The sequence below is a fragment of the Petaurus breviceps genome, unplaced genomic scaffold, assembly GCF_028583685.1.
Source record: "Petaurus breviceps papuanus isolate PSGF00001 unplaced genomic scaffold, PetGlider_PUasm1.0 90808, whole genome shotgun sequence".
NCBI lineage: Eukaryota > Metazoa > Chordata > Mammalia > Diprotodontia > Petauridae > Petaurus > Petaurus breviceps.
This window is the reverse complement of record NW_027187349.1, coordinates 3,567,045-3,590,829: the sequence shown is the minus strand read 5'-3', so window position 1 is coordinate 3,590,829 and position 23,785 is coordinate 3,567,045. Positions and strand designations below refer to the sequence as shown.

Below are 23,785 nucleotides of genomic sequence, written 5' to 3'. Positions count from 1 at the left end.
CTGAATTTATTTTGAAATAACTTTTGACACAGAGCTCAAATGTAAATTTTTGTTCACATTTCTTGATGAAAATAAAAATTATTGATTTATCAAATATCCCTTATTTTAACTAGTCTAAAGATTTAATTAATGGAAACCATTTCTGGACTAGTCATGAATCAAAATACTTTATCTTTGGGCATGAAAGAGTTCCCATGGAGGGGCGGCTAGGTGGCGTAGTGAATAGAGCACCGGCCCTGGAGTGAGGAAGACCTGAGTTCAAATATGACCTGACACTTAACACACAAAAAAAAATTAGCCATGTGACCTTGGGCAAGTCACTTAGCCCCAATTGCCCTACCTTCCCCTTTCCAAAACAAACAAACAGAGTTCCCAAGGATAGGGGGGGAAAAATCTCAAGACTATGTACCAAAGTCTTTGGGTTTTATAGTTTCTATCATTCTACAGATAAAGAAACTGAAGCATATGAATGACTTGCCCACAGAGACTGTAGAATCTCAGAAAAATCACCAAGACTCTCTCTATATATAAAATGAAAGAGTTGGACTAAAAGAATTGCAAAATTCTTGCTAGCTCTGACTTTCCATGTCTTTACTATTCTGAAGTCAAATTTTAATGATCCGTACACCCAGCAACAACAATGAAGATACTGATTTTTTTATTAAAAATTTGAAGAATCTTTATAGTTGCATGAGAACTGTTATTGAGAATCCCACATTAATATGCTACACATATGATACACACTTGAGACTTCTATAGGACATTATAAAATTAATAATGCTCTTATAGAAATAATTTTTAAATTTAAGCTTCATGAGTTAGTTTTTCCTTTCAGCTGAGTTCATATCATCCACTTAGTTCTCCCTTCTCACCTTTTCTACATTTCAACCTCCCTCCCCATAATTATCATCCATTCTCTTTTCCTTTTTTTTCTTTAAAGAGGTGAACCTTTTTCTCTCAAAGGTTAACCCATCTACATTTGCCTTTTTTCACACCCTATTCATCAGATTGTCCTCATAATCACACCCTGCTTCCCCTAATCTTCAATCTTTTCCTAATTACTAGTTCCTTCCATGATGCCTGAAAAAAATGCCCAAGCTTTCCTCATCCTAAAAAACTCTCAAGAGATTCTATAATCCCTTCAAGCTATTATCCTCACCTCTCCTACATTTATAAAAGGTTATCTAAATCCACTGTCTCCATTTCCATCCCCCATCACAACCCAAGCTTTTGTAATTTGCACCACAACCTCATCGCAGTATCTGATACAGTTTACTATCTTCTCTTCCTAGACATTCTTTTCTATGGTTTCATGACATGTTATACTCCTACCTGTTTGACTGCTCCTTATCGGTCACCTTTCCTAGTTCAACATGCTTGTCAAACCACACCTGCTGGTTGTGACTCTGTTCCAAAGATACTAGGCCATTTACTTTCTATATATTCCCTCATTTGATGACCTCATCAACTCCTACGATTCAACGGTCGTCTCTATGCTGAAGATTCACAGACATGTGTGTATATGTACATGTACACATATATGTTTGTATACACAGATTTACACACACATGTATGTACACACATACACATATATTGAAAAATCAAGTTCCAATCTTTCCTGTGTCCCAGCTCCATTTCACCTACTGCCTAATTAGACATTTCAAAGAGGGCAATCGAACCTATGCTTGTGCCAAAGTGACCTATCTACTGTTTCTTACAAATGACATTCTATTTCCCACCATTACTCTGGATGCCCAGGAAACTTAGAATACATTCCCTTCTTACTTCGATCTCTTATAATCCCTTATTTTGCCCAAAATTCTGCTCCAGGGTTATCTTCCACATAAAACCTTTCCTAACCCATCCCTCCCCGAGTAGCCAGTGTCCTGCCCACAAAAAAATTTATATATATATATATATATGTATGTATGTATGTATGTATGTATACGTATGTATATTACCTTGTCTTTATTCAGTATAATATCTATGTACATGCCATCTCCCCCAAAAGAAAGTAGGTTCTTTGAGGGCAGGGGTGATTTTATTTTTGACTGTATCCCCAGGGCCTAGCACAGAGTAGATACTTAATGCATAAACTGCTTTTAGACTTCTTTAATTATCCTAATTTCCCTACTTACTAATCCCCCAATGAAGTTAATACTCTCAGGGCCCCAGTTTTTGTAAAATAATGAGGTTGTAGTAGGTTATCAAAACAGCATTTTAGTGACCATGTAGTATTTTAGTTTTGCTTTCTATACTACTAATAAAAAATCATGAACAATTCATTACAACTTACCAGACTTCCTCTAGAACAGATAAGATGGATTCTTGTGGAATAAGTGGTGGTCTTTCCTTCACTATTAACACATGAAGAGCCATTCACATACTCTAAAATGAGGCTACCATTGCCATCAATTACAGGACCTGTTTTTGCAACACCTAAGTTGCTGATTGACACTGCTTCAAAATATGAATCCTAGGAAGAAAACAAAAAGTTTTGTTGTTGTTATTGTTGTTGTTGCTTTTCATAAAAAGAAAACACTAAACCTAGTTCATCAGTAATACTACAGAATAATCTCTTAAAAGCTACACTGAAGGGTGGAACCAAGATGGTGGAATAAAGGCAGGGATTCACCTGAGTTCTCCCCCCTGAGCTCCTCCAAATACCTATAAATAATTACTCTAAATAAATTCTAGAGTGGCAGAACCCCCCAAAAAAGATTAAATGAAACCATGTTCTAGCCCAAGACAATTTAGAAAGTCAAAAGGGAAGGTCTGCTGCACCAAGGTGGAAGAGGAACACAGTCCAGCACAGGCTGCACCAGTGCAGACCAGGCCCCAGAAAAGCAAGAGCAGTCTTTGAGAATGACTGAATCAGTGGCAGCAGTAGCATCTTCCAGAACTCTCAGCCCATAAACAATAAGGGGGTCAGACGACAGGTCTGAAGAGATTTACAGGGGTCCCTTTGCTGGCGCGAGGGGCAGGGCTCTGTTTCATTGCCTATACTCGGATCTAGGTCACAGCCTAGGTCTCAGTCCCAGTGTGAAGAAGTGCACTAGCACAGCAGAGCTTGTGAGTGCGGGAGAGTGGGGACTCTAGTCACATTTCCAGGGCAGAAAAGAGTGCTTGTGGTCACTCACAAACCAGTGCACAGTACAAGAGAGTAGTAAGCACACCTCTCCCTAGAATCCCAGATCATACCACCTTGGAAGAATTAAAAATTTACAGGTCCCCAGAATTACCTCTGGAAACAGCTGCACAAAAAGCCTGAAGTTTGGGAGAGTACCCCTGCACCTGGGAAGCAGAGTCCCACTTTAGCATAGAGTTAAAAGTCAAAAAATGGACTGGAAATGAGCAAACAACAGAAACAAAAATATGACCATAGAAAGTTACTGTAAAATGCACACTCAGAAGAAGACAACAGTCAAAATTCCTGCCTCCAAATCCTCAAAGAAAAATGTGAATTGGTCTCAAGCCATGGAAGAACTTAAAAAGAGCAGAAGATGCAGCAATACTTCAAAGATTATAGGTCTTCCAGAAAACATACACACAACTTTTTTTAAACACACATACACACTCACACACTCCATGCTTTAGATTATTACACTTGAAAACCTCCCACAATTATCGGAAAAAGAGGCCAAATAATAAAGATGACAAAAGAAGAGAATAGTCAATATTGTAGGGGTAACAACAAGCATACTAGCATTTTGCTGGTGGAGCTCTGAAATAGTACAAACATTTAGAAAAGCAATTTGGAACTATGCAAATAAAATTATTAAAATGTGTATGAACCATTATTAGGCCTATACTCTCATGGAGGTCACTTATAAGAAAGTCCCCAAATACCTGTGATAGTAATGGAATATAAAGATTCCCCTGTATTGGCTTGGTTTTCAAATTGATTGTGTTAAAACCCAGAGCTTGTTAATCCCACCTGTGGGATGGACTTGTTGATGTAAAAAGAGAGTCCTGAACTGGGAGGAGCTGGTGACATAGATTTGGAGAGACAAGAGAGAGGCAGAAGAACTTTTTGGAATCAGCACCTTTGGAGGCAGAGAGAGGCTGAGAGGATTGCTGAGGGCCACTTTGAATTGCCCTGGACTTTTGAGACCTGCCCCCGGAGCTGCCAAAGACTGAGGAGACATGGCTGTTTTGCTGGTACTTTGTCTGTCTGTTTTGATGTTGTTTTGCCAGATTTGGCCACTGGTGAAAGACAGTCCTGTTGAAGAAGTCCTGGAACCTGGCTGTTGGCTAAGAGCTCCTGAGACTGTCCTGAAGACAGAGAGTGAATACTGTCCGCTGGTGAAGGGCAGTGCTGTTGTTGCAAGGGTCTGGGAACCTTTCTGTTGCTTCAGAGCTACTGAGACTGTCCTGCAGACAGAGAGTGAATACCATCCACTGGTGAAGGACAGTGCTGTTGTTGCAGGGGTCTGGGAACCTTTCTGTTGGTTCAGAAGCCCTGAAGAAGGATTTTCTTGTATGTTTACAGAAATCCTGGGAGAGGGTTTTGCTAATTTTTTCAGGGGTTCTAGCACTGTTCTGCAGACAGAGGATGAATTAATGAAGAGACTGGCAATGTATCTTGTGGCCTTGCTAAGCCTTGTCTCCCCAGGAACTAAGATTGCTGAGAACTTGCCTCCTGTCAAGATGAAGAAAAGACCTCCATTTGGGTATTAAGTGCTGTGCTTAAACTTGATGTAACTCTGGGGTAGATTCAATTGTGATCCAGGGGTGGGGAACTTTTGACCTTTTTGTGTTCTATGGTTGAACAAATGAATGTACTTTACTTATGTTTGGAAACTAATTTCCATTTGAGAAGAGGGGCTTTGTGGTGGACTAAATGAAGGTACAACCTAGGGGTGGAGTAGTATTTAGAGCAGGGACTTTGTAATTGATTAAATGAATGTAAGGTCCTGGGGTGGGGTAGTACTTGGAGATTATTTAATCACACTTAGTAAATGCTGTATTTTCAATGATGTCATATTTTGACCTGTTCTTAATTTGTCACTGAATAAAATGGAGAGCACGTATGCTGGTATTCTGAACCTTGGGAAGTTGCCTTTGCTTGGCATTACATTACAATACCCCACAATATGTATAACAGTACTTTTCATGACAAAGAATTGGAAACAAAGTAGATACCCATTGCGTGGGGAATGGATAAACATATTTTAGTATGTAATATTACTCTTCTATAAGAAATTACTAATATGATAAACACAAAGAAGCATGGAAAGAACTACATGAACTGATTTAGAGAAAATCAAGCGGAGCCTAGAAAACAATATTCATAATGACTACAACAAAGTAAATGGGAAGAACCATACAAAATATCAAAAGTGAGTCAAAAGCATGAGTCAAAAGAAAAGATGTGAGAAGACACTCCTACTCTGCCCTTTTGTAGAGGTGGGAGGTCCACAAGTGTTTTACGATGCATATATTTTTAGACTTTCTTCAATGTATTGATCAGTAATATTGATTTTTTCCCCTCTATTTCTTTTGTGTGTGTGTGTGTGTGTGTGTGTGTGTGTGTGTGTGCCTTAAAAATACATTTGTTATGTGGGATGGCTCTCCAGGAAAAGAAGGACAGATACTTGGAGGAGACTATGGTAATGTTTTCAAAGACATCAATAATACTTATTTTAATAAAAGGAAGACAAAATAGAATCAAAAGAACACCAAATGAAAGAAATCCAAGTTTAGCTCACAAAGAAGTACTATGGTCAAAAGTCCAAATACAAAGTGAAACAACAAAGACATGAAGCAATGAAAAGAAAGTCCTTCACTGACAAAGAAAAATTAGCTAAAATTGCTCAGAATTCCTTATAGTCAAGAGAAAATTTGGAATGATAGTCCAAAAGAAATGGAAATCAATTTGCACTCCTAAAATAATATCCTATTAAAATAAACTTAATTATCAATTTTAAAAAGATGTTCTTTGACCAAAAGAAAGAAATTAAGGTATTCTTTCAAAAGAAATCAGAAGTGAGCAACAGGATATTGAATATGCTAATTCAAATGAAAGAAAGTAAAGGGTAAATAAGAAAAAAAATAAAACAATGAAATCAATTCTACAATGTTTCTAGAACTAGACAAGAATATGGGGCTTTTAAATTCCCACATTCTTTGGGACTTTGAGAACAAAAAGATATTTTAGGAACAGGTATTTCAGCAGGAGAACTTCTTCAAGCAGGGGTTGACTACCTTCAGACTACTTCCTAGTCCAAGAGATTATTGGGGTCCCAGAAGGACATAGGTCCAGAGGAAGAATAGTCAGATAGTAATGGAAAAAGCTAAGAGAAAGGCTGATCCCTATGCTGTGGGATGCAAAATACCCCCACCACATAATACTGTGTCCCTCATGGATATCCTGAGAATGAGACTCTTTAGAAGATTCTTTTTAAAAAAGAAATGTTAGGAGAGGGAATATGGAAGCAAGATGATTAAGAGAAGGCAATGAAGCTTTAATTCTTTAGAATACCTACCTTGTATGAGTTATAAAAAGAAAACCAAAGCAGTATGTAAGCACAAAGTCTATAAAAGAGAACATAAATTCAAGAAAAGTAAAGGAATAGAAAGTGACTGAATTAAGTTAATGTGCTTTTAAAAGCAGTATTTGAAATTAATGCCCTTCAAGCTACAAGATTATAAGCAGAGGGGTGAGAAGCAAATTCTTAACTGAGACATGAAAGGGGTTTAAAAAATTAAACTTGGATAACTTGAGATCAGGCAGAGAACTAAATATAAAGGAAAAAACCTGCAGGAAGTGATTAGGGTTATCATAAGGGAAACAAACTGTGGAGACTAACTAATGATTTAAAAGAAGAGAGAAAATAGTGTAAAAGAATTAAACAGAAAACACAAATTTATGAAGTTAGGGATTAAACTCATTAAGAAAACAAAATGGAATTAAAGAACACATAAGAAAACAAAACCTAACAATTTGCTGCATACAAGAAATACATTTAAAGTACAAACATAAACAACTTTTTCATAGTGAATAGTTTTCAGATTTATTGCTGGTATCTTTACTTTATATTTTATTTTTAAATTTTATATCAATACTCTCTAGCAAAAATGACCTCTAATTTTCTCCTTTCTGATTTAGGTACCGATTTCATAAGAATATGAATGAGTAATTTATGATTCCTTTTATATTCTAGCAGATGCTCAATTCTGGTAAGGGTTTAATATGAGATTTAAAATGAGCATATTCTTTAATATTTTCATTCAGAAGTCACCATGAGTCTTTTCCTTTTCCTTTTTTTTTGGTGGGGAGGGGATGGTGATAATTTGTACAGCTCTATGTTTTCATGTTTGTTTTGGTGTTAGATACATCCCACACTGAAAAAGGATCATTAAGGTTTTCAGTAGTTATATTAACCCTATACACATATTTTTATTAATGCTAATCATTCATTTTTTTGTAGTACCTTTGAGTATAATGTAGTTTCTGTCATTTTATTAATTTTATCTGAAGTCAGATTGCAACTTCTGTTTTGGGGGGAATTCTTCAAAGCACAGTAAAATATGTTCCAGATCACTTTTATTCGCTATGCCTTTACATTTTTAAAAACCTGTTTCTTGTGTGAAGCAAATAGTTAGAATTAATTTTCTTAATCCATTCTTCCACTCCCCTTCATTCACACTTAAAATTATTTCATTAATGTTCTGTTTGTAGTTGTTAAATCTTCTTGACTACATTAAATTCTTTTGCAATGATATTTATCTTCTTTTTAATAATGTCAGAAGTTAGTTCTTGCAATTTGTATTGCTCACAGTAATTTGTTTCTTTAAGGTTTTACAGATGCTTTTTTAATACCAATATCTTTACCTCCTCTCCCCACCATTCAACCATTCCCTGAAATTGAGAAAAATTAATTAAAACTAACCACCACAAGTCCTAGTTTTGACAGTATATGCAAAATTACACAAGTATGATTCCTTCCACCTCTCTACTAATAAGTGTATTTCATCATCTATCCTCTAGAACAGTGGTATCAAATTCAGAAACATGAGCCACACTAAACCACATATCGCTGTGGGCCACATATCAATGTAAAGAGGTGTTATCATCAATGCTTTATTGTAGTTTTATGTATTTTGTTAAATATTTCCCAATTATATTTTAATCCCATTTGGGTCACACTTAGAAGCGCTGTGGGACACTGAATTTAACACCTGTGCTCTAGAAACAACTTTGGCCATTGCTTTTAATCCAGATTCAGTTACTTTTGACATTTGTACAATTTTAAAATTATTTTAATTCAATTAACAAGCCTTTATTATGTTTTTTTCGTGACATCAACTGTAATGGAGGTTGGAAACTTCTTGTAACAAATGCTATACATAGTAAAGCAAGACAAATTCTCACAGCCACGTGAAGAGGTGGGTAACAGGTTTCACCATTTTTCCTTTGAAATCATAGTTGGTCATTGTGTTTGTCCTAGTTCTGAAGTCTTTCAAAGTTGTTTGTCTTTACACCATTATTGTTGTATAAATTTTCTACTTCTATTCACTTCACACTGCATCGGTTCATATAAATTTTCTCAGGTTTCTTTTGAAACCATCCCTTTTATCATGATGGCAATCTCTTACAGAATCTCTTCCTCACTTCCAACCTTTTCTGCTCCTATTCATTATCTTACCCCAAGTTCATTGAGTCGATTTGGTTTCCTTTTTACTCTTAGTTTCCCCAGCCCATATATAAATACTGTTCAGAAAACTCCCTAGTTCACTCCCATCCAATCTCTTAATTTGGATGGTATTCATTTGTGGCATCCCTTTCAGAAATATTCATTTAATTCATCTTTTTCTATATTCCTTTCCCCTTCCCAGTTGCTATGAAATCTAACCTCTTATTTATGGGTTTTCTGGTTAAATATTCTTTCTTTACTTTATGTTACTTATACAAAGTGGGGCATCTGGAAAACAAAAGCCTTCTTTATCCAATGTGTGTGTGTGTGTGTGCGTGTGTGCGTGTGTGTAATTACAGACCTACTCAAGCCTCTCCTATATTTTTTCCAAAATTTTTTTAAGGTTTTACAAGGAATGTCACTCCCAGGAATATAAAAATTTTAATGCAGTAGTGTGGTATGTTGGAAATTCCTTTGTGTAGCCTTGTGTAAAGGGGCCCCATCATATTCCATTCCCTTCCAGTCACCACCTACGTAAGCCAAGGCCAGCATATCCTATCTCTCAACATATGTGCCCCTTTTTACCCACCCTCTATGCCAGAAACTCTCAGGAGCCCAGCCAACCCTGCCGTTCTACTCCCACCCCAGAGTTGCATTATAAGAAACATAACCCTTCCTCAAGAAAGAAACCTTCCTAAAGTGCCTATTTCTTCTAAATGGGGCATATTTGAAGTCTCCATTGTGCCACACATCCTCCAACTCCAAGGATACAAGCCCTGATGCCCCCAGATAGTTTCTACCATTTCCTTTCCCAAGAAGAACAACTCCTATCCCTGCACAACTATCTTTCCCTTCCAATTCTCTTTCCACTTTCCCAAGCTCTCTCAAACAGGGTAAGAGACAACTAGATTGCTATTCTCTTAAGCCCATGCCTGTTGTCATTAGAACTCCAACTCCCTCATGTTCTCATAACCCTCTTCCTCACCAAAGCAATTTTACTCTGTATTTTTCAATCACCATCAATACTGATTATTCATTTATGTACAAACTATGGGTTTTAGTAAAAGAAATTTTCATTCAATTCTTCTTTCCTTCCTCCTCTTTTAACCCTTTGGATATTTTGACCCAGGATTCCTTTTGACCCTAGATATTCTCTAATGGGATTGCAAACAATCTGAAATTGACTGTCTTTAAACAATAACTGAAGCTAGCCCCTAGATCACTGATTTCAAATATTTCAGGGTTTCATGTAAACCCTGGGTTTCCACTGAAGGAAAAAATTAAATTCTTCCTTGTTAAATTTACCTCCACTGTTCCCTGAGTGGTATTCAGGATTTGTATTGTTGTGTTTTGGGGTTTTTTTTATATCATTATGTTTTTCCATACCATTAACCTTAGATTACCTCAGTGGTTTCTTTCTTCAAGGTTAATCATTTTGGCTAATATAGTAGACATGTGTTCTTCCAATATTATCCTTTGATACTGTTCTATCACATTTTCTTCCACTCTATTATATTTCTGAATTCAAAATCTGCCATGTCCCTTTTCAGAGCCTCTGTTTAGAAGAGATCTTTCTGACTTAAGTTCCAAACTGTTGATTTTCATTTGTTCTTTCATTTCTTCAGTGCTCTGATTTCTACCCTAATTTCCATCTTTATTTTCTTCTTTTCATACTTCTAATTATTTGATTTCTCTTCTAAATCATTCTAGAATTTATATTTGCAGCTCCATTATCATGGTGGTAGGGGGAGGAAGGAATAAAAAGAATCTGCAGAAATTATTGCCTCATTTCCCTTTTATCCAAGATTTGAAACACTATCTCTAATTCTGTAGTATTTATTCAATATTGTGCTCTTCTTTGGACTGCTTTATTCTATCTGGCAATCTATCTATGATGTCTGGTTGGTTCCAGTGACCTCTTCTTATTAAAGGTAGGGAGGGCCCACCATAGAGGGAGAAAGGATCAATTGGATCACTGTAAAAGAAAGACACCTAAGGGAAAAACTGCTGCTTCAACTGAGCTAATACTCCACCTTTTCCTTGGTGCTCTCAGAAGCCCCTTCTCTTCTGTACTATATGACTATCTAAATAGTTCTCTACTGCTGAACCCTCTCACAATTCTCCCAACCAAGACACCAAGATTGGGCAAGTTCAGTGTTCTCCCCTTATTAATGGGTAGAGATGAGTAAAGGGACAAGGGGAAATTCCAACAAAGACAGAAGAAATACTACCACAGCCACACAAAGCTACACGTCTAACAGCAACAAATAGCCAGTGGGGCAGTGCATTGATCAGATGCCTTGTTTTGGTTCGGGGTTTTTTTTTTCCAAATGTCTCCCTTCTTTCTCTTGCCATTTTCATCACTTTCTTTTGTATCTTTCTTGCTTTGAAGTGGTGACAGAAGCTAGGCTTAGAGTCAGCCTTTCACTCTACCACCCTGCTGGACATTCCTCCTTCTTTAAACAACCTTCAAGCTACCACATAAAGAAAGCCAAGAAAGGTAAATCGCCAAGGACCCATAAAAAACTTTTTGCAGGAGCACAAATGTATCTTTTTACAGGAGCACAAATGTATCCTTTTACAGGGCACAAATGTATCTTTCATATAAGAATTAGCATATTCAAATAACTGGAAAAATATACAGAAGTTGTTCTAGTAATTGAATTCATTTTAATGCTAAATTGCTAATTAGTCTCCTTAAAAAGCAATTATCTAAATTTCAGATTTGTTAATTAATCCAGAAGCAAGACTTTTTTTTAGTATTGATGCTGAAATAACTCTTCATGTATTCCAGAAAATAATGCTGAATCACTCAAAAGTCTTTGAGTTAGAATTAGAGTCTCTGAGTACCTCCATTTCCTCAAAACCAAAAGTCACAAGCATCATGATTTTTAATTTTTTTAACATTTTAAATCAGAATAATGACACAAAATCCCTTCAGCCAGCAAGTTGATGAGATTCAAAGTCTATATCTATAATCAGTAGTCACACTCTTGTGACCATATTATTGTATTCAGTGATGCTGAGCTTACTGGAATAAGTTATACTGGCCCATATCCAGAGAGAAATAAAATAGCCAGTAGAAGACAAGACTTACATGATCCTTTTCATATTTCATTTGACAAGCTGAAGCATTTCGATCACAGCCTGGAATTGGGTTCAAAGGTCGACAAATATTTATGTAGTATTTCTTCCATGTGCCATGTTCCCCCGAGTTGTCCATTGCATACCAGTTTCTGCCACTACTATCTTCAGACTTTGCTAAACTAAAATTTCAAAATAAAACATGTCTTTAAACATCACATATAACAGAAAAATATATGCCCAATTAAAAAGAAAAAGTTCCCTATCATTCAAAGTTAATAAAATTTGCTTAAATTATATGCTGCTGTGTTAGCTACTAATCCCTATCACCACAAATAACTGTTTTTGCTAAAAAGTTCCATAAGGACATAATGAATCTCTAAAAACCAACTGATCTGAAAATATACAAAAAATCATTGAGCATATTCATCCTATGAAGCTAATTCAATTGTAATCAATTTATTAAGTAGCTCCTATCTATAAAGACTGGAAGAAGATTAAAAAAATACATAGACCCTGTTTTAAAGTTTACAATCTAATAGCAGAGAGGTGAAGAGGAAAAAGGTACATAGACAAATTACTTACTAACGGGAAAATATTTTGTAAGCAAATGAGAGATCTAGGCAAAATGCTAAGAGAAAATTAAGGGAAATATCACTTTCAGCTGAGAGGGAAGAAGTAAGGCTTTTTAAAGGGAAGCAATTGTACCCAAGTTGTTCCTTGAAGGAAAGGGAGCAACTTTATACAGAGATAGGAAATGGATTCTAACACTGAATCTTCACTGTGACACACAATGGCAATTAATATAACAGGTCTCCTACCATATACCATATCTACCTATTACAGTAAGAAAATAGAGCCCTGGACTTGGAGTCAGAAAGGTCTGGGTTCAGATTTCACCTCAAACATTAGCTAGATTATTCTGGGGAAGTCAATTTTAGTCTCACTGTGCCTCAGTTTCCTAAACTTTAAAAATTTAAGGGCTGCAATATATGGCCTCAAAGTAGTTCTAGCTCTAAACTTTCAATTTTTCAACCCAAATTCCTATTTTGTTCATGTACATGCAAAATTAACTACTTTTGAACATCAATTCAGGGGCATATTCATTAACAATTTCTAAAAGACCAGACATAGTCACCTGCACCCATTCTAGTGAGCAATGGAAAGCCACAAACTACCCTACCTGGATAAATCATATTGCTCCAGGGTTTTGGGATCCGTCACTATACATTCCAGTGGTTCCTCTGGACATGCAAAACTAGTATACCACCTAAAATTATAGGTGGAATTATCTTCTTCCTAAGAAATTATAAAGGGGATAGCAAATGGAAAAAGATATAAAAACCTTTCAGAGTGAGGCACAGCAAAAAAGAATATGACCAAGCTTCCTATTAATTTATAAAGTAAGTAAAACTTATTTTATTCTTAAATTATCACAAATTAAGCAGGGATTCCAGGATTTTCTTCATATCATCACTGCTAAAGGAGAATGAGAACATAAGAGTTTTATGGTTTATGCTATAAAATTCTGTAGCATTCCATACTGTGTACACTGTACTAATACCATCTGGAGCTTAAGTGAAGGTATTCATGACACCAAATGATTTAGAAAATGAATAGCACTAGTGTACTCTGGCAAAACTAAAAGAAGCAATTCAGATCCATAGCAGACTAGAATTTGGCCAGGAAACCAGACTAATAGCTCTACTTCTAAGAAAAACATCATGACAGCTTCCTGGATAAGTTTAGGGGAAAAATATACAGCAGTTAGCATCATAGGTTATGTGTAAAGAACTTTGTGGTTCATACTTTCCCTACTATTCATGACATTTCGCTTGTAATTCAGAAACGTTACAGTAATTTCATTAACATAGTACTTAGCCTTCCCCCTCTTTTAGCTTTACTTTAGTTTTCATATATAAGATGTACTTCTTACCTGGTACTCTGGGACACCCACTCCAGCGTCTCTATCACAAAGGAAAGTGATAAGTGTAGCTCGTGGTGTATTTTTGTCATTATTGTAATGTGTACCATTTTTGTAGCTCAACTGAATCATCCCATCATAATAAGACAGGGCAGAACTCTTCATTCCCAGATTCCAAGCTTTTGTTTGACTAAAAGAAAAAACAAAGCACTCTCAAAAGAGAAATTAAAAGCAATAACATTTTTGCAAAAGAAACATTAATTGTTCAAGGTACTATTCTCTTTAGGCAAAGAGATACTACCCAACAGTAAGGAAATACACATTAAATGCACATTAGCTACCTTTCCTTAGCTGTTGACATGTCTAAAGTAGAATTTCACTAATCATAATGATGATAATAACCAACAACTTACAATTATTATCAATTTTCTTAAGTTTTTTCCTTACCACAACCCTACAAGGTAACAGTTTCAGGCCTTCACTCCGAGACCAGTGCCTGAACCACACATCTCTTCAAGGAGTTTTATTTGTAATATTAAAAAATAAGTTATCATCATACTCTAGTAACAGATTTTCTTTGTACAACCAAAACAAGGTTTTAAACATAGGGTAGGCTTCAATTTTTACCAGGAGACTACAACCCACTCCTGCTCTAAAATATATTTTGTAGGATAAAACCCTCAAAGCATCAATTACTTAAAAGTACACTGAACATAATAGAAACTACTTGCCTTTTTTCCACTTGGCATGCTCCTGAATTTGGCGGACAAATATTTTGAGAGACAGGACCACAAACATTTATATAGAAGTTATATTTCTCTGTTCCAACAAAATAGTCCCCATTTTTCTTAGTCAAAGGTGACAAATCAAAAGAAAATCCTAAGTATAAATAAAAAGTCAAGACACATATAATTAAGACAGATATTTCTTACAGTTTTATGCTCAACTAACCATCTTTATCAAAAGAACTAATCCTGGGGCAGCCAGGTGGCACAGTGAATAGAGAGCATCAGCCCTGGAGTCAGGAGGACCTGAGTTCAAATCTGGCTTAGACACTTAACATAAAAACTAGCCATGTGACCTTGGGCAAGTCATTTAGCCCCAATTGCCCTCCAAAAAAGCAAAAAAAAAAACTAATCCTATGGGGAAAGTAGCCATCAAAATTACAAAATGATGTGTTTAAGGGGTTAATTTTTTCAGTTAACTCTTATGTGAAATCAGCACAAACACTAAATTCAATTGCCTTTACTTGATTTGATTCAGCACTTTATACATAGTAGGTAGGTGAATGAAAACAATTTATTAAATGCTTACTGTTTGGCAAGAATTGTGTTTGCTAAGTGTTTGAGATACAAATAGAAAAAGACAGTCAGGGGCAGCCAGGTGGCTCAGCGAGTAAGAGCACCGGCTCCAGTGTCGGGATGACCTGGAGATCAAATTCCGGGCTCAGATACTCAGCACCACACCCAGAAATAACTGGCCGTGTAACCTTGAGCAAGTTACTTAACCCCGACTGCTTAAAAAAAAAAAGAAAAAGACAATCATTGCTTTCAAGAAGTGCACACTCTAACTGGGAAAGACAACACTGCCTAGAAGAGCTCAGCTGCAGGCAGATGGAAAAGGAGTGGGAGTGCTTAAGATGCAGGAGGATACCTGACCCACCAGAGCAGAGCACCACCACTGGCAGGTGGAATAGACCTACTCATTGGTCAGACTGGAGAGGCAATTCTCTCTGGCAGGACTGGGGATAAAGTATCTGGCTAGGAAGGAATGCTGAAAGGAAGCATTGCCAGGAAGAGTGCGGTGGATTCTAGGGTAGGAAGAAATTGGGTGCCATTTGGGTACTATTTAAGTAGAGCAAAACTAAAGTTAGGTTTTGACAGAACTTATACCCTCTGTATCTTAGAAACAAGCCTTTATTTCCAATATCATTTAAGAACAAGAAGCCACAATCATAGAATTTCACCAGATTTCCAAAAACGAGATCTCATATTTTGCAGTTTTAAATGTAGTTCCATCTAAAATGTACTCATGGATCAAAAGGGTGTGAAATTATAAATATTCCTTACACAAAACTGAGTAGGTAAAAGTTATCTGGATCTTACATTACCATAATTACAAAACAGTATTCACAATAATGTGGATTCTGCTCAGATACAAACCTGCCTGTGTATCAGTAACTCTGCAATTGTCTCCTTCAGTCTTAGACAAAACACAGGCAGCAGCTGTATGCCACTCAAATTCATATAAGCAACCATTATCCCCCGAGTTTCTCAAAACCGGAGCACTTTCAAAATCACCTATCAATAAGAAACAAGAGTTATAATCTTCCTTTGTTCATCCTAATAAGCCAGCTAAACCAGAATGACCTGTAACCTCCAAATTAGGGTCATGATCAAAAGGAGTTTTATTCTCATACTCATCAATTTATATTATTTCTAGTTTATTATATTATCTGTAAAATTATAGGAGCTCGCCACTTCAAATGATAAGCTTTCATTGCTTTAAGATATGTCAAAAGGGAGTAACTATCAGGGCAGTGATTAAAAAAGAAAACATGCATAATCTAAATGCCTGAACACAAACAGAAATTCCACTTATGGACCTTTACTCCCAAATCTCAACAAGCAGGTATTATGCACCTATTAGACACCAATTGCTATGGTAGGTGCTAAATAAATTAAGACAAAATTGAAACAAAACACTTCCTGCCTTCAAGTACTTGACATTCTAAAGACAGAGACACATTGACACACAGAAGGAAGTCAAATACATACAAAATAACTATAAGGTGGGGAGGAGGTGGAAATCAGGCAAGGCCTCATAAAGGATGTAGTCTCTGAGCTAAGCCACTGAAACAAAAGTATCAGATTGCTACACAGTGAATGGGTGACAGAAAAAAATAAATGCAGGAAATGCACAAGTTCTACAAAAGCCAAGAGAACGAATTGAAATGTTCTTTTTTTTTTTTACCAGGCTTGCATATAAGTGTTATGATGGTTGCGATTTTCTTGTTTTGGCCACAGTTATCACCATCAGAGTAAGAAAGCTGAATGTTTTCCTTGTTCTTTATTGGAGAAGACACAAACTTGCCCAGATTTTTAAAACCTTGATCATCTGGGGAGAGAAAGGAAAGAAGGCCTGGTCAATTACATCTTAAACAAAAATAAAATAGAAAATTTAAAAAATTATATTATTACAATGTATTAATCAAACATTCTAATGAAGGTAAGTAAAACATACTAGTCGAATTCCTTCACCATTCAAAGTTTACCTTACCAGTAAACCAACTCTTTTTTACAGTGAGATGGTACTCTGGATAGAGTGATAGATGTAGAGTCAAGGCAACCCGAATTCAAATTTCGGAAACTTACTAGCTGAGCAAGAAACCCCATCTTTGTCTGCCTCAGTTTTCTCAGCTGTGAAATGGGTCAAATAATAGCACCCATATCCCAGGATCACACATATGGAGAATCACAAGAGACAATACAGATAAAGCACTTTGCAAATCTAAAAGTGCTATATAAATACTAGTTAATATTGTAGCTCCTTTACCATTATGTGTCCCAGTAAAAACAAAGAACCAAGACTCAAGGACTTTCTCAATGCTGGGTGTGTGTTTGCTTTTATTAGTGCCTAAAGGAGTCTTAGTTCTTTCAGGGTAAAGCAAAGAAGCTGTAATTTGCTCAGTAGAAAGGGACAATGGGACAATAGCTTTGGAGTGAAGAGAATGGGGAGCAGGGAAGGGGGGTCCAGGATTCAAATCATGCCTTTCATTGTCACATCTTGGCCAAGTTAGGCAACCTTTCTGTCTCATTAAATTCATCTGTAAACCAGAGAGTCTCTAAGGTTCCTTCCAAGCCTTAGTAAGATCCAGGGACATATCTTCACCTTCAAAATGAGAGTTGCATCCCTTCCAACTCTAAATCTACCGATCGGCATTTTCATCTGTAAAATGAGGGAAGTGTAGACACCAGCCAGTTCCCAAGGTCCTTCCAACTCTAAATCTACCAATCGCATCTTCATCTGTAAAATGAAGGAAGAATAGACACCAGCCGGTCTCCAAGGTCCCTTCCAACTCTAAATCTACCAATCGCATCTTCATCTGTAAAATGAGAAGGGTGTAGACACCAGCCGGTCTCCAAGGTTCCTTCCAACTCTAAATCTACCAATCGCATCTTCATCTGTAAAATGTGGGAAGTGTAGACACCAGCCGGTCTCCAAGGTTCCTTCCAACTCTAAATCTTCCAATTGTATCGTCATCTGTAAAATGAGAAGGGTGCAGACACCAGCCGGTCTCCAAGGTCCCTTCCAAGTCTTAATCTAGGAACGTATGAATGGGTCAGATGTGTGTACAATACTGTATGGCTTTTTTTAATGTTCTGGCCCCCCCCCCTCCCGCCCCCGTTTGGGTCTGAAAAGTTTTGTACATTTGCCAAGAATCCCTATTAAGAAGGGCATGCGCACGTGTGCCCGGGCACACACCATCTTAGGCAGTCTGGGGGAAAGCAAGGAAGTTGGCTGGGCAGTCACTGTTGCTGTCCTTTACTGCGCGCTTCCTTCAGGGTTGGTGTCAGAGTGCCTCCTAGTGGCCGTGTGTGTGTATGTACATATATAGGTGTATGTATAAATGTATGCATGTACATATATATATAAAAATGAAAACGCACACCTTAGTCAAATATTTAGGAAGACGGTGCTTCAGAAAGGCCATAAACTTCTTCCAAAAGGGAAAGGGCTTCACAATGAGCCTTTAGTCACAATTTCTGTCCTAAGGCGTGCACCAAATGCGTAATTTCCGGCCGTCCACTGTTATCAAAAAGCTGCGCCAAAACGCAGAGGTCCAAAAAAAAAAAAAAAAAAAAACTCAAAACCCCGAGTCAGGCCGGTAACCACGTGCTCCTGATCTGAACACCGCAAAGCCCCGGTTGGCCTCAGACGAGCTTTTGTGCCTGAGGCTAGGCCCAGCTTGGAGGCAGCTTTTAGGTATCCTGAAGGCGCGTATTTGTATCCCCACTACTGCTGGCCGGCGCACCACCGGACCACGCCATACCACGGGGTCCACCGCCGCGTCACATCCGCCTGCGACAACCTTCTGGGTAGCCGTGAGGCCACGTGCCCCACACGTCGCCAAAGTTGTAAGGGGGCGGGGCTAGAGCCGAACACTATGCCCGAAGCCGCGTAGGCCGGTCTGACTTTGGCCACGAGGCGGCGCTATAGCCTAGGATATGGCCTGGGACGGGCTCTGAAGCGCCATAACAAGACTGCACAGTTCGTGTTTTACCTATGTCCGTTCGCTTTCTTCCAGACGATTTAACTAGAGGATCGAAAGCTCCGAGAATGACTCCCGATCTTTTCTTTTGTTTTGTTTTGTGTGGCCTGAAGTTATTGGTCTTCCCCCAGGCCTGGTAGGGGAGGGGAAGGCAGAGGGGCCAGAAGAAAAGGTAGTTATATCTATCTATGTCTATTTATCTAGCAGCAGTACCTACCGGAAATGTTTCAACTTTCACATCTGCCTGTCTTCCGGATAGACCTGTTATATAGATATCTATGGAAATCTATATACCTACGTATCTATACATCTTTCCAGTCGGTCTTACCACTACATGAAACACTCCCAACCCCTCCATCCCACGTGTATACAGCGGTAGGGACAAGACCCATTCAAAATGACATCGCGCTACACCTAGTGCAGTCCAGGATCCCAGGGCGGAACCTCGGGTGGCGGGTGGGGGGTAAGCCCCGGGACGGGTGCTACAAAGTCATGCCGGAGGCAGGGGAGGCAGGATTCAAATACGAGCATTCCACCTTTCCTGTTATAAGGAGGGACGTTTTGGCTTTATCGGAGGAAAATGCTGGTGGAAGACCGGTGGGATAGGTACATAAATGTGGAAATCCACTAATGAAGAAACCCCTTCTCTCCAACTTACCGTCTGCTGCTTAGGGCGCTGGGACTGAATGACTTAACCAGTATACAGTCCATGGGCAAAACTGCTGCCAATATTCCTGGCATCAAGATGGATTTTCTGTGCACTATTCCATTCAGTTTCTCTCATATAAATGTGTTATTAAACTAGTTTGGAGACAATGCTCAGCAACTTGGAAGAGGGGAACTAGAGAAGTATTTTGTGCAATTGTTGGCAAAAAATAAAATAAAGTTGAACTCATCAAAATGACTGAGACTGCCACAGAGAAATACCAACTTTGAAGATTCAAGAAAGGAACTAGGGAAGAAGGGAAGCTGTCAGGAGAATGAGTACAGCCCTACAATCAAAAAGAGTCAGTATAAGGGAGGAATTCTAAGCCATGTCAAAATGTTTAAGAGAAGCTTACAGAGACGATGAGAAAAAGTGGGGGGATAGGGAAAACACTGGTATAACCTTCTAGGTAGCCTTAGAATGGTGGGAACAGAAATTACATTCCAAAGCATGCAAGATGAAGTGGGTGATGAAGTGGAGACAGTAGTAGAGATTACTTTTACAAGTTTAAAAGTAAAAAAGAAATAGAAATGGAATTGGTAGCAAATTACTATGTAGGAAGTCAGTTGACTTCTATTAAACTTACCTTAAAGAGGAAGAACTTTAAAGGAGGATGCAATATATTTTTAAAGCAAATTACTGTACTCCACCAACAACGGAGAATGTTTCTCCTCCCTTCTGAATTTCCCTCCCCACTAAAAAAAAACAAAACACATGGCACCCAGAACTGGATAAAACTCTAGGTTTGTAATGACTATGGTAAATAACAAGATTTCTCCATGTTCTAGACACTGGGGGGGGGGGGGGGCGCTTTACCCTAATCCATACTAAATAGCCTAGAAGTTATGAAGGTGTGTCTTTTTAAGGTTTCTGTAATTCATGGGGGGCCTATGGGTTTGGACCAGTTACTACCTGTTTCACTCTTTTCCATTTGGATTAAAAATATCAACTGAGAAACTACAAAATGGGGACAGTATGACAGTATGGTGTAGAAAAAAATGTTTTAATTTTAAAACTTTAAATTTAATTTTTAAAATATCTGCTTTGACCCAGAAAATGTACATTTTGTACCATGGTCTAAATCTTGGGAGATACTAGCAAGATCCACCAAGATAAGATGCTAAAAGGCATCTTTGAACTGCCATTTCCACACTAAACAGTAATAGTACGAAAAGGTATTTGCTTCTCTCTCTTTAGCGCCTCCTAAAAGAACAACCAACTTTAGTAGGACGAGCAACAAACAACCTAAATAAACAGCCCAGAGATGACCTTGAACCTTTCATTTTAACTATTCCAATTTCATCTTTCACTCCCTTCTCCCCAATATTTTGCCAAGAAAGTAAGCAGGTTTGCTTGATACTTGGTGAGAGTCACAAAGTGAGTATAACTCATCTTTTGGAAATCTGCCCCAAAAACCCAACACTGGGAGCAGAGGGTGGGGTAGGGATTGTTTGGTAATTTCCCCACAGTTCTCAAAGTGCCAGAAAATTTCATACTTTACCTGAAAGTAAACTATACAGAGTGTCTTAGACCCTAACCTTGACAGGGGCATGTATTAAAATAAAAGTAAAACATCACAGGCTGTGGCTCTATCACTACAACTTTATTTTTAATTCCAGGGTTTGGACAATTAAATTATTATAATTATCTTGTGGGTATCTTTAGATGTTCAAAGATGATAGAAGAATCTATAAAATGTATTGAAAGTACTTCTTATAATAAGCCCAGATCTAACACATGTATTTCATAGTGTCTCTATGGGTATGTGTGTTTGTGTGTTCATAAGTATCTGGATGAATAAAGTACTAAAAAAAAAAGTCTGAATAAACTGGAAGGTCAAACTAAATTAGTACAACCTAGTCCCAAAAAGCAAATGAATATAGGCAGTGTCCACAGATCATTTGGTGCCACATTTCAGAAAAGACAATGACAAACTAGAATGTTCAGAGGAGGGCAGTGATAGTGAGAAGACTACAGAGCCTGTCACATGAGGGTAAGCAGTGAGTGAAGCAACAGGGGATATTTATAAACCGTGGGGAAAAGAAGGCTTAGGAGTACATATGACAACTGTCTTCAAATATCTGAAAGAGTGTCAAGTGAAAGAATTAGACTTGTGCATCTTAGCCTCAGATTAGAATTCAGGAGCGGTGGTTACAAGTCACAAAGAAACACAGACATTTTAAAAATAATTTTTATTTTTTATTCCAAATTCAATACAATCATTTCCATATGCAAAGAAAAAAGAATTTTATATATAAATATGAAACCATGAATCTCTAATGTTTACAGCTTGCTTTTTAAAAAATATATACTTAACTCAAAACAGTTTCAAAGCATCTCCTTCTGAGCTTCTTTTCTGTTCGTTTTTTAAATATTCTACTTACCCTCTTTTCTTTTGTCTTTACTACTGCTAGTTCTTTTCTTCCAGGATCCCTCTCCAATACCCTCCACAAATTTTTCTTCCACAATTCTCTGAGAAATAAAAGTTCTAATTTTTTTTAAATTCACATATAAACATACATCCATATGCAGATTTTTGTGCCAATACAAGACTGTTCTTCCATATAAAAAATATAACAGATACTGAGGTCAACATTGGTTAAGAACAGTAAAATTCTGAGGAAGGATCCCAAAATTTCAGAATATCAGGGGTATTTTCATCAGAAATAATAATGTGGTTGAAACATTAGTATCAAAGAAATTAAAACTAAGCTATTAAAAGCTTAAAATTGTACTAAGACTTTTGGCACACACTGAATATTTCCATCCACTGAGAAACAGCTAAATGAATAGCAGTAAATGAATAAAATGCCATAAGAATCAACAAAGGTACGCGAACTAATGAAAATTGAAGGAAGCAGAACCAGGATGAAACACACAATGACTGCAGTAACTTAAGTGCAAAGAACAAGAAGAAAACATTCAAAACTGAATACTATGAAATGATGATGAACACTCCTGGCTCCAAAGAAGACCTAGAAGAGGGCACCACCCCTCTTTTTTCAGACATGGTGGGACTATGGGAATGGAACAATGTATATGATACTGGGAGTCAGATGTGCTGATTAATATTCTTGAATTGTTCCCCTTTTTTTCTTTTTTGTCGTCGTGTGTTACCATGGATGAATTTCAGGGATGAGAAAAGGGGAGAAGGGTATAGGACAGTATAATGTTAAGAAATACAGATGAAAACAAAAGTTACCAATAAAACAAACAACTTTGATGACAAGGAATATCCCATCAGAATCAACTGATATTCTGGTGAGTTTAATCAACTCAAACTTTTTCAACTTTTTTTTAATTCTTTACTAAGAGGGATAGTTTGCAGGTTAAGGAAAGGGACATACACAAAAAACAAAGGCAATATACATATAAGGGAACGATAAAATATGTTTAAAATAAACATTATTTCAAAAACATCATTCTGTATGTTCAAATGGAAAAAATCTTTTCTATACCTTGATAAAAATTACATTGATACTACCCTTTTATAATGTAAAAATTTGGGAAAAATGACCTTTATAACTCCCCATTATTTGGAAGAAGTACATCATCTACATCAAAAGGTGTCAAACACACGTGACCTGCAACACTCGAGTGCAGCCGAAATTAGATTAACATGTAACTGAGAAATATTTTTAAAAATAAATAAAAATACAATAGAACATATATATTGTCAATATGTAGTTTTCTAAGTCAATATGCAACCCATAGGAATCCTTACATAGTTTAGTGACCCCCATTTCTATTTGAACTTGACACCAATGCAGGTGTCACAAACATGCACCATATGAGCAATTCCTGCTAAGATTCTCTTTCACTTAGCCAACATTTTCCAGAAGATTCTCTGAAACCAGATTAGTATTCTCAGCTGATATATCAACAATTCAGTATATATACCAACAATCTTAGTAATAAATATGCTATAGCATTAAAAAAAGATAAAACCAATTATTTGTTCACTTGTTTTACCTGGAAAGATAAAAAGTTCAAAAACTGATATTAACACCAGTATTTTATTTTATTTTTTATTTTACTAAGATGTAAAAATTTTTCAATCTTTGGGGTTAGATGAAGGACCCATTATGAAGTCCTACTTAAAAAGAATTTGTCCATAACTTCTTTATTTTTTTATCTTGTTGACCAAAGTTTAGAGCTAA

General features: G+C 37.1%; 1 protein-coding gene across 1 annotated transcript in view; it reads right to left on the bottom strand.

Moving 5' to 3' along the window:
• Positions 1-23,785, bottom strand: part of IGF2R (insulin like growth factor 2 receptor) — a 160,884-nt gene that overhangs the window by 46,231 nt on the left and 90,868 nt on the right. Inside the window, exons 13-19 of the mRNA XM_069070364.1 lie at positions 16,621-16,764; positions 15,810-15,947; positions 14,379-14,526; positions 13,660-13,837; positions 12,907-13,022; positions 11,737-11,905; positions 2,297-2,476 (exon numbers count right to left, since the gene is read on the bottom strand). Of these exons, the coding sequence (XP_068926465.1) occupies positions 2,297-2,476; positions 11,737-11,905; positions 12,907-13,022; positions 13,660-13,837; positions 14,379-14,526; positions 15,810-15,947; positions 16,621-16,764 (1,073 nt within the window). The remainder of the gene's footprint in view (positions 1-2,296; positions 2,477-11,736; positions 11,906-12,906; positions 13,023-13,659; positions 13,838-14,378; positions 14,527-15,809; positions 15,948-16,620; positions 16,765-23,785) is intronic.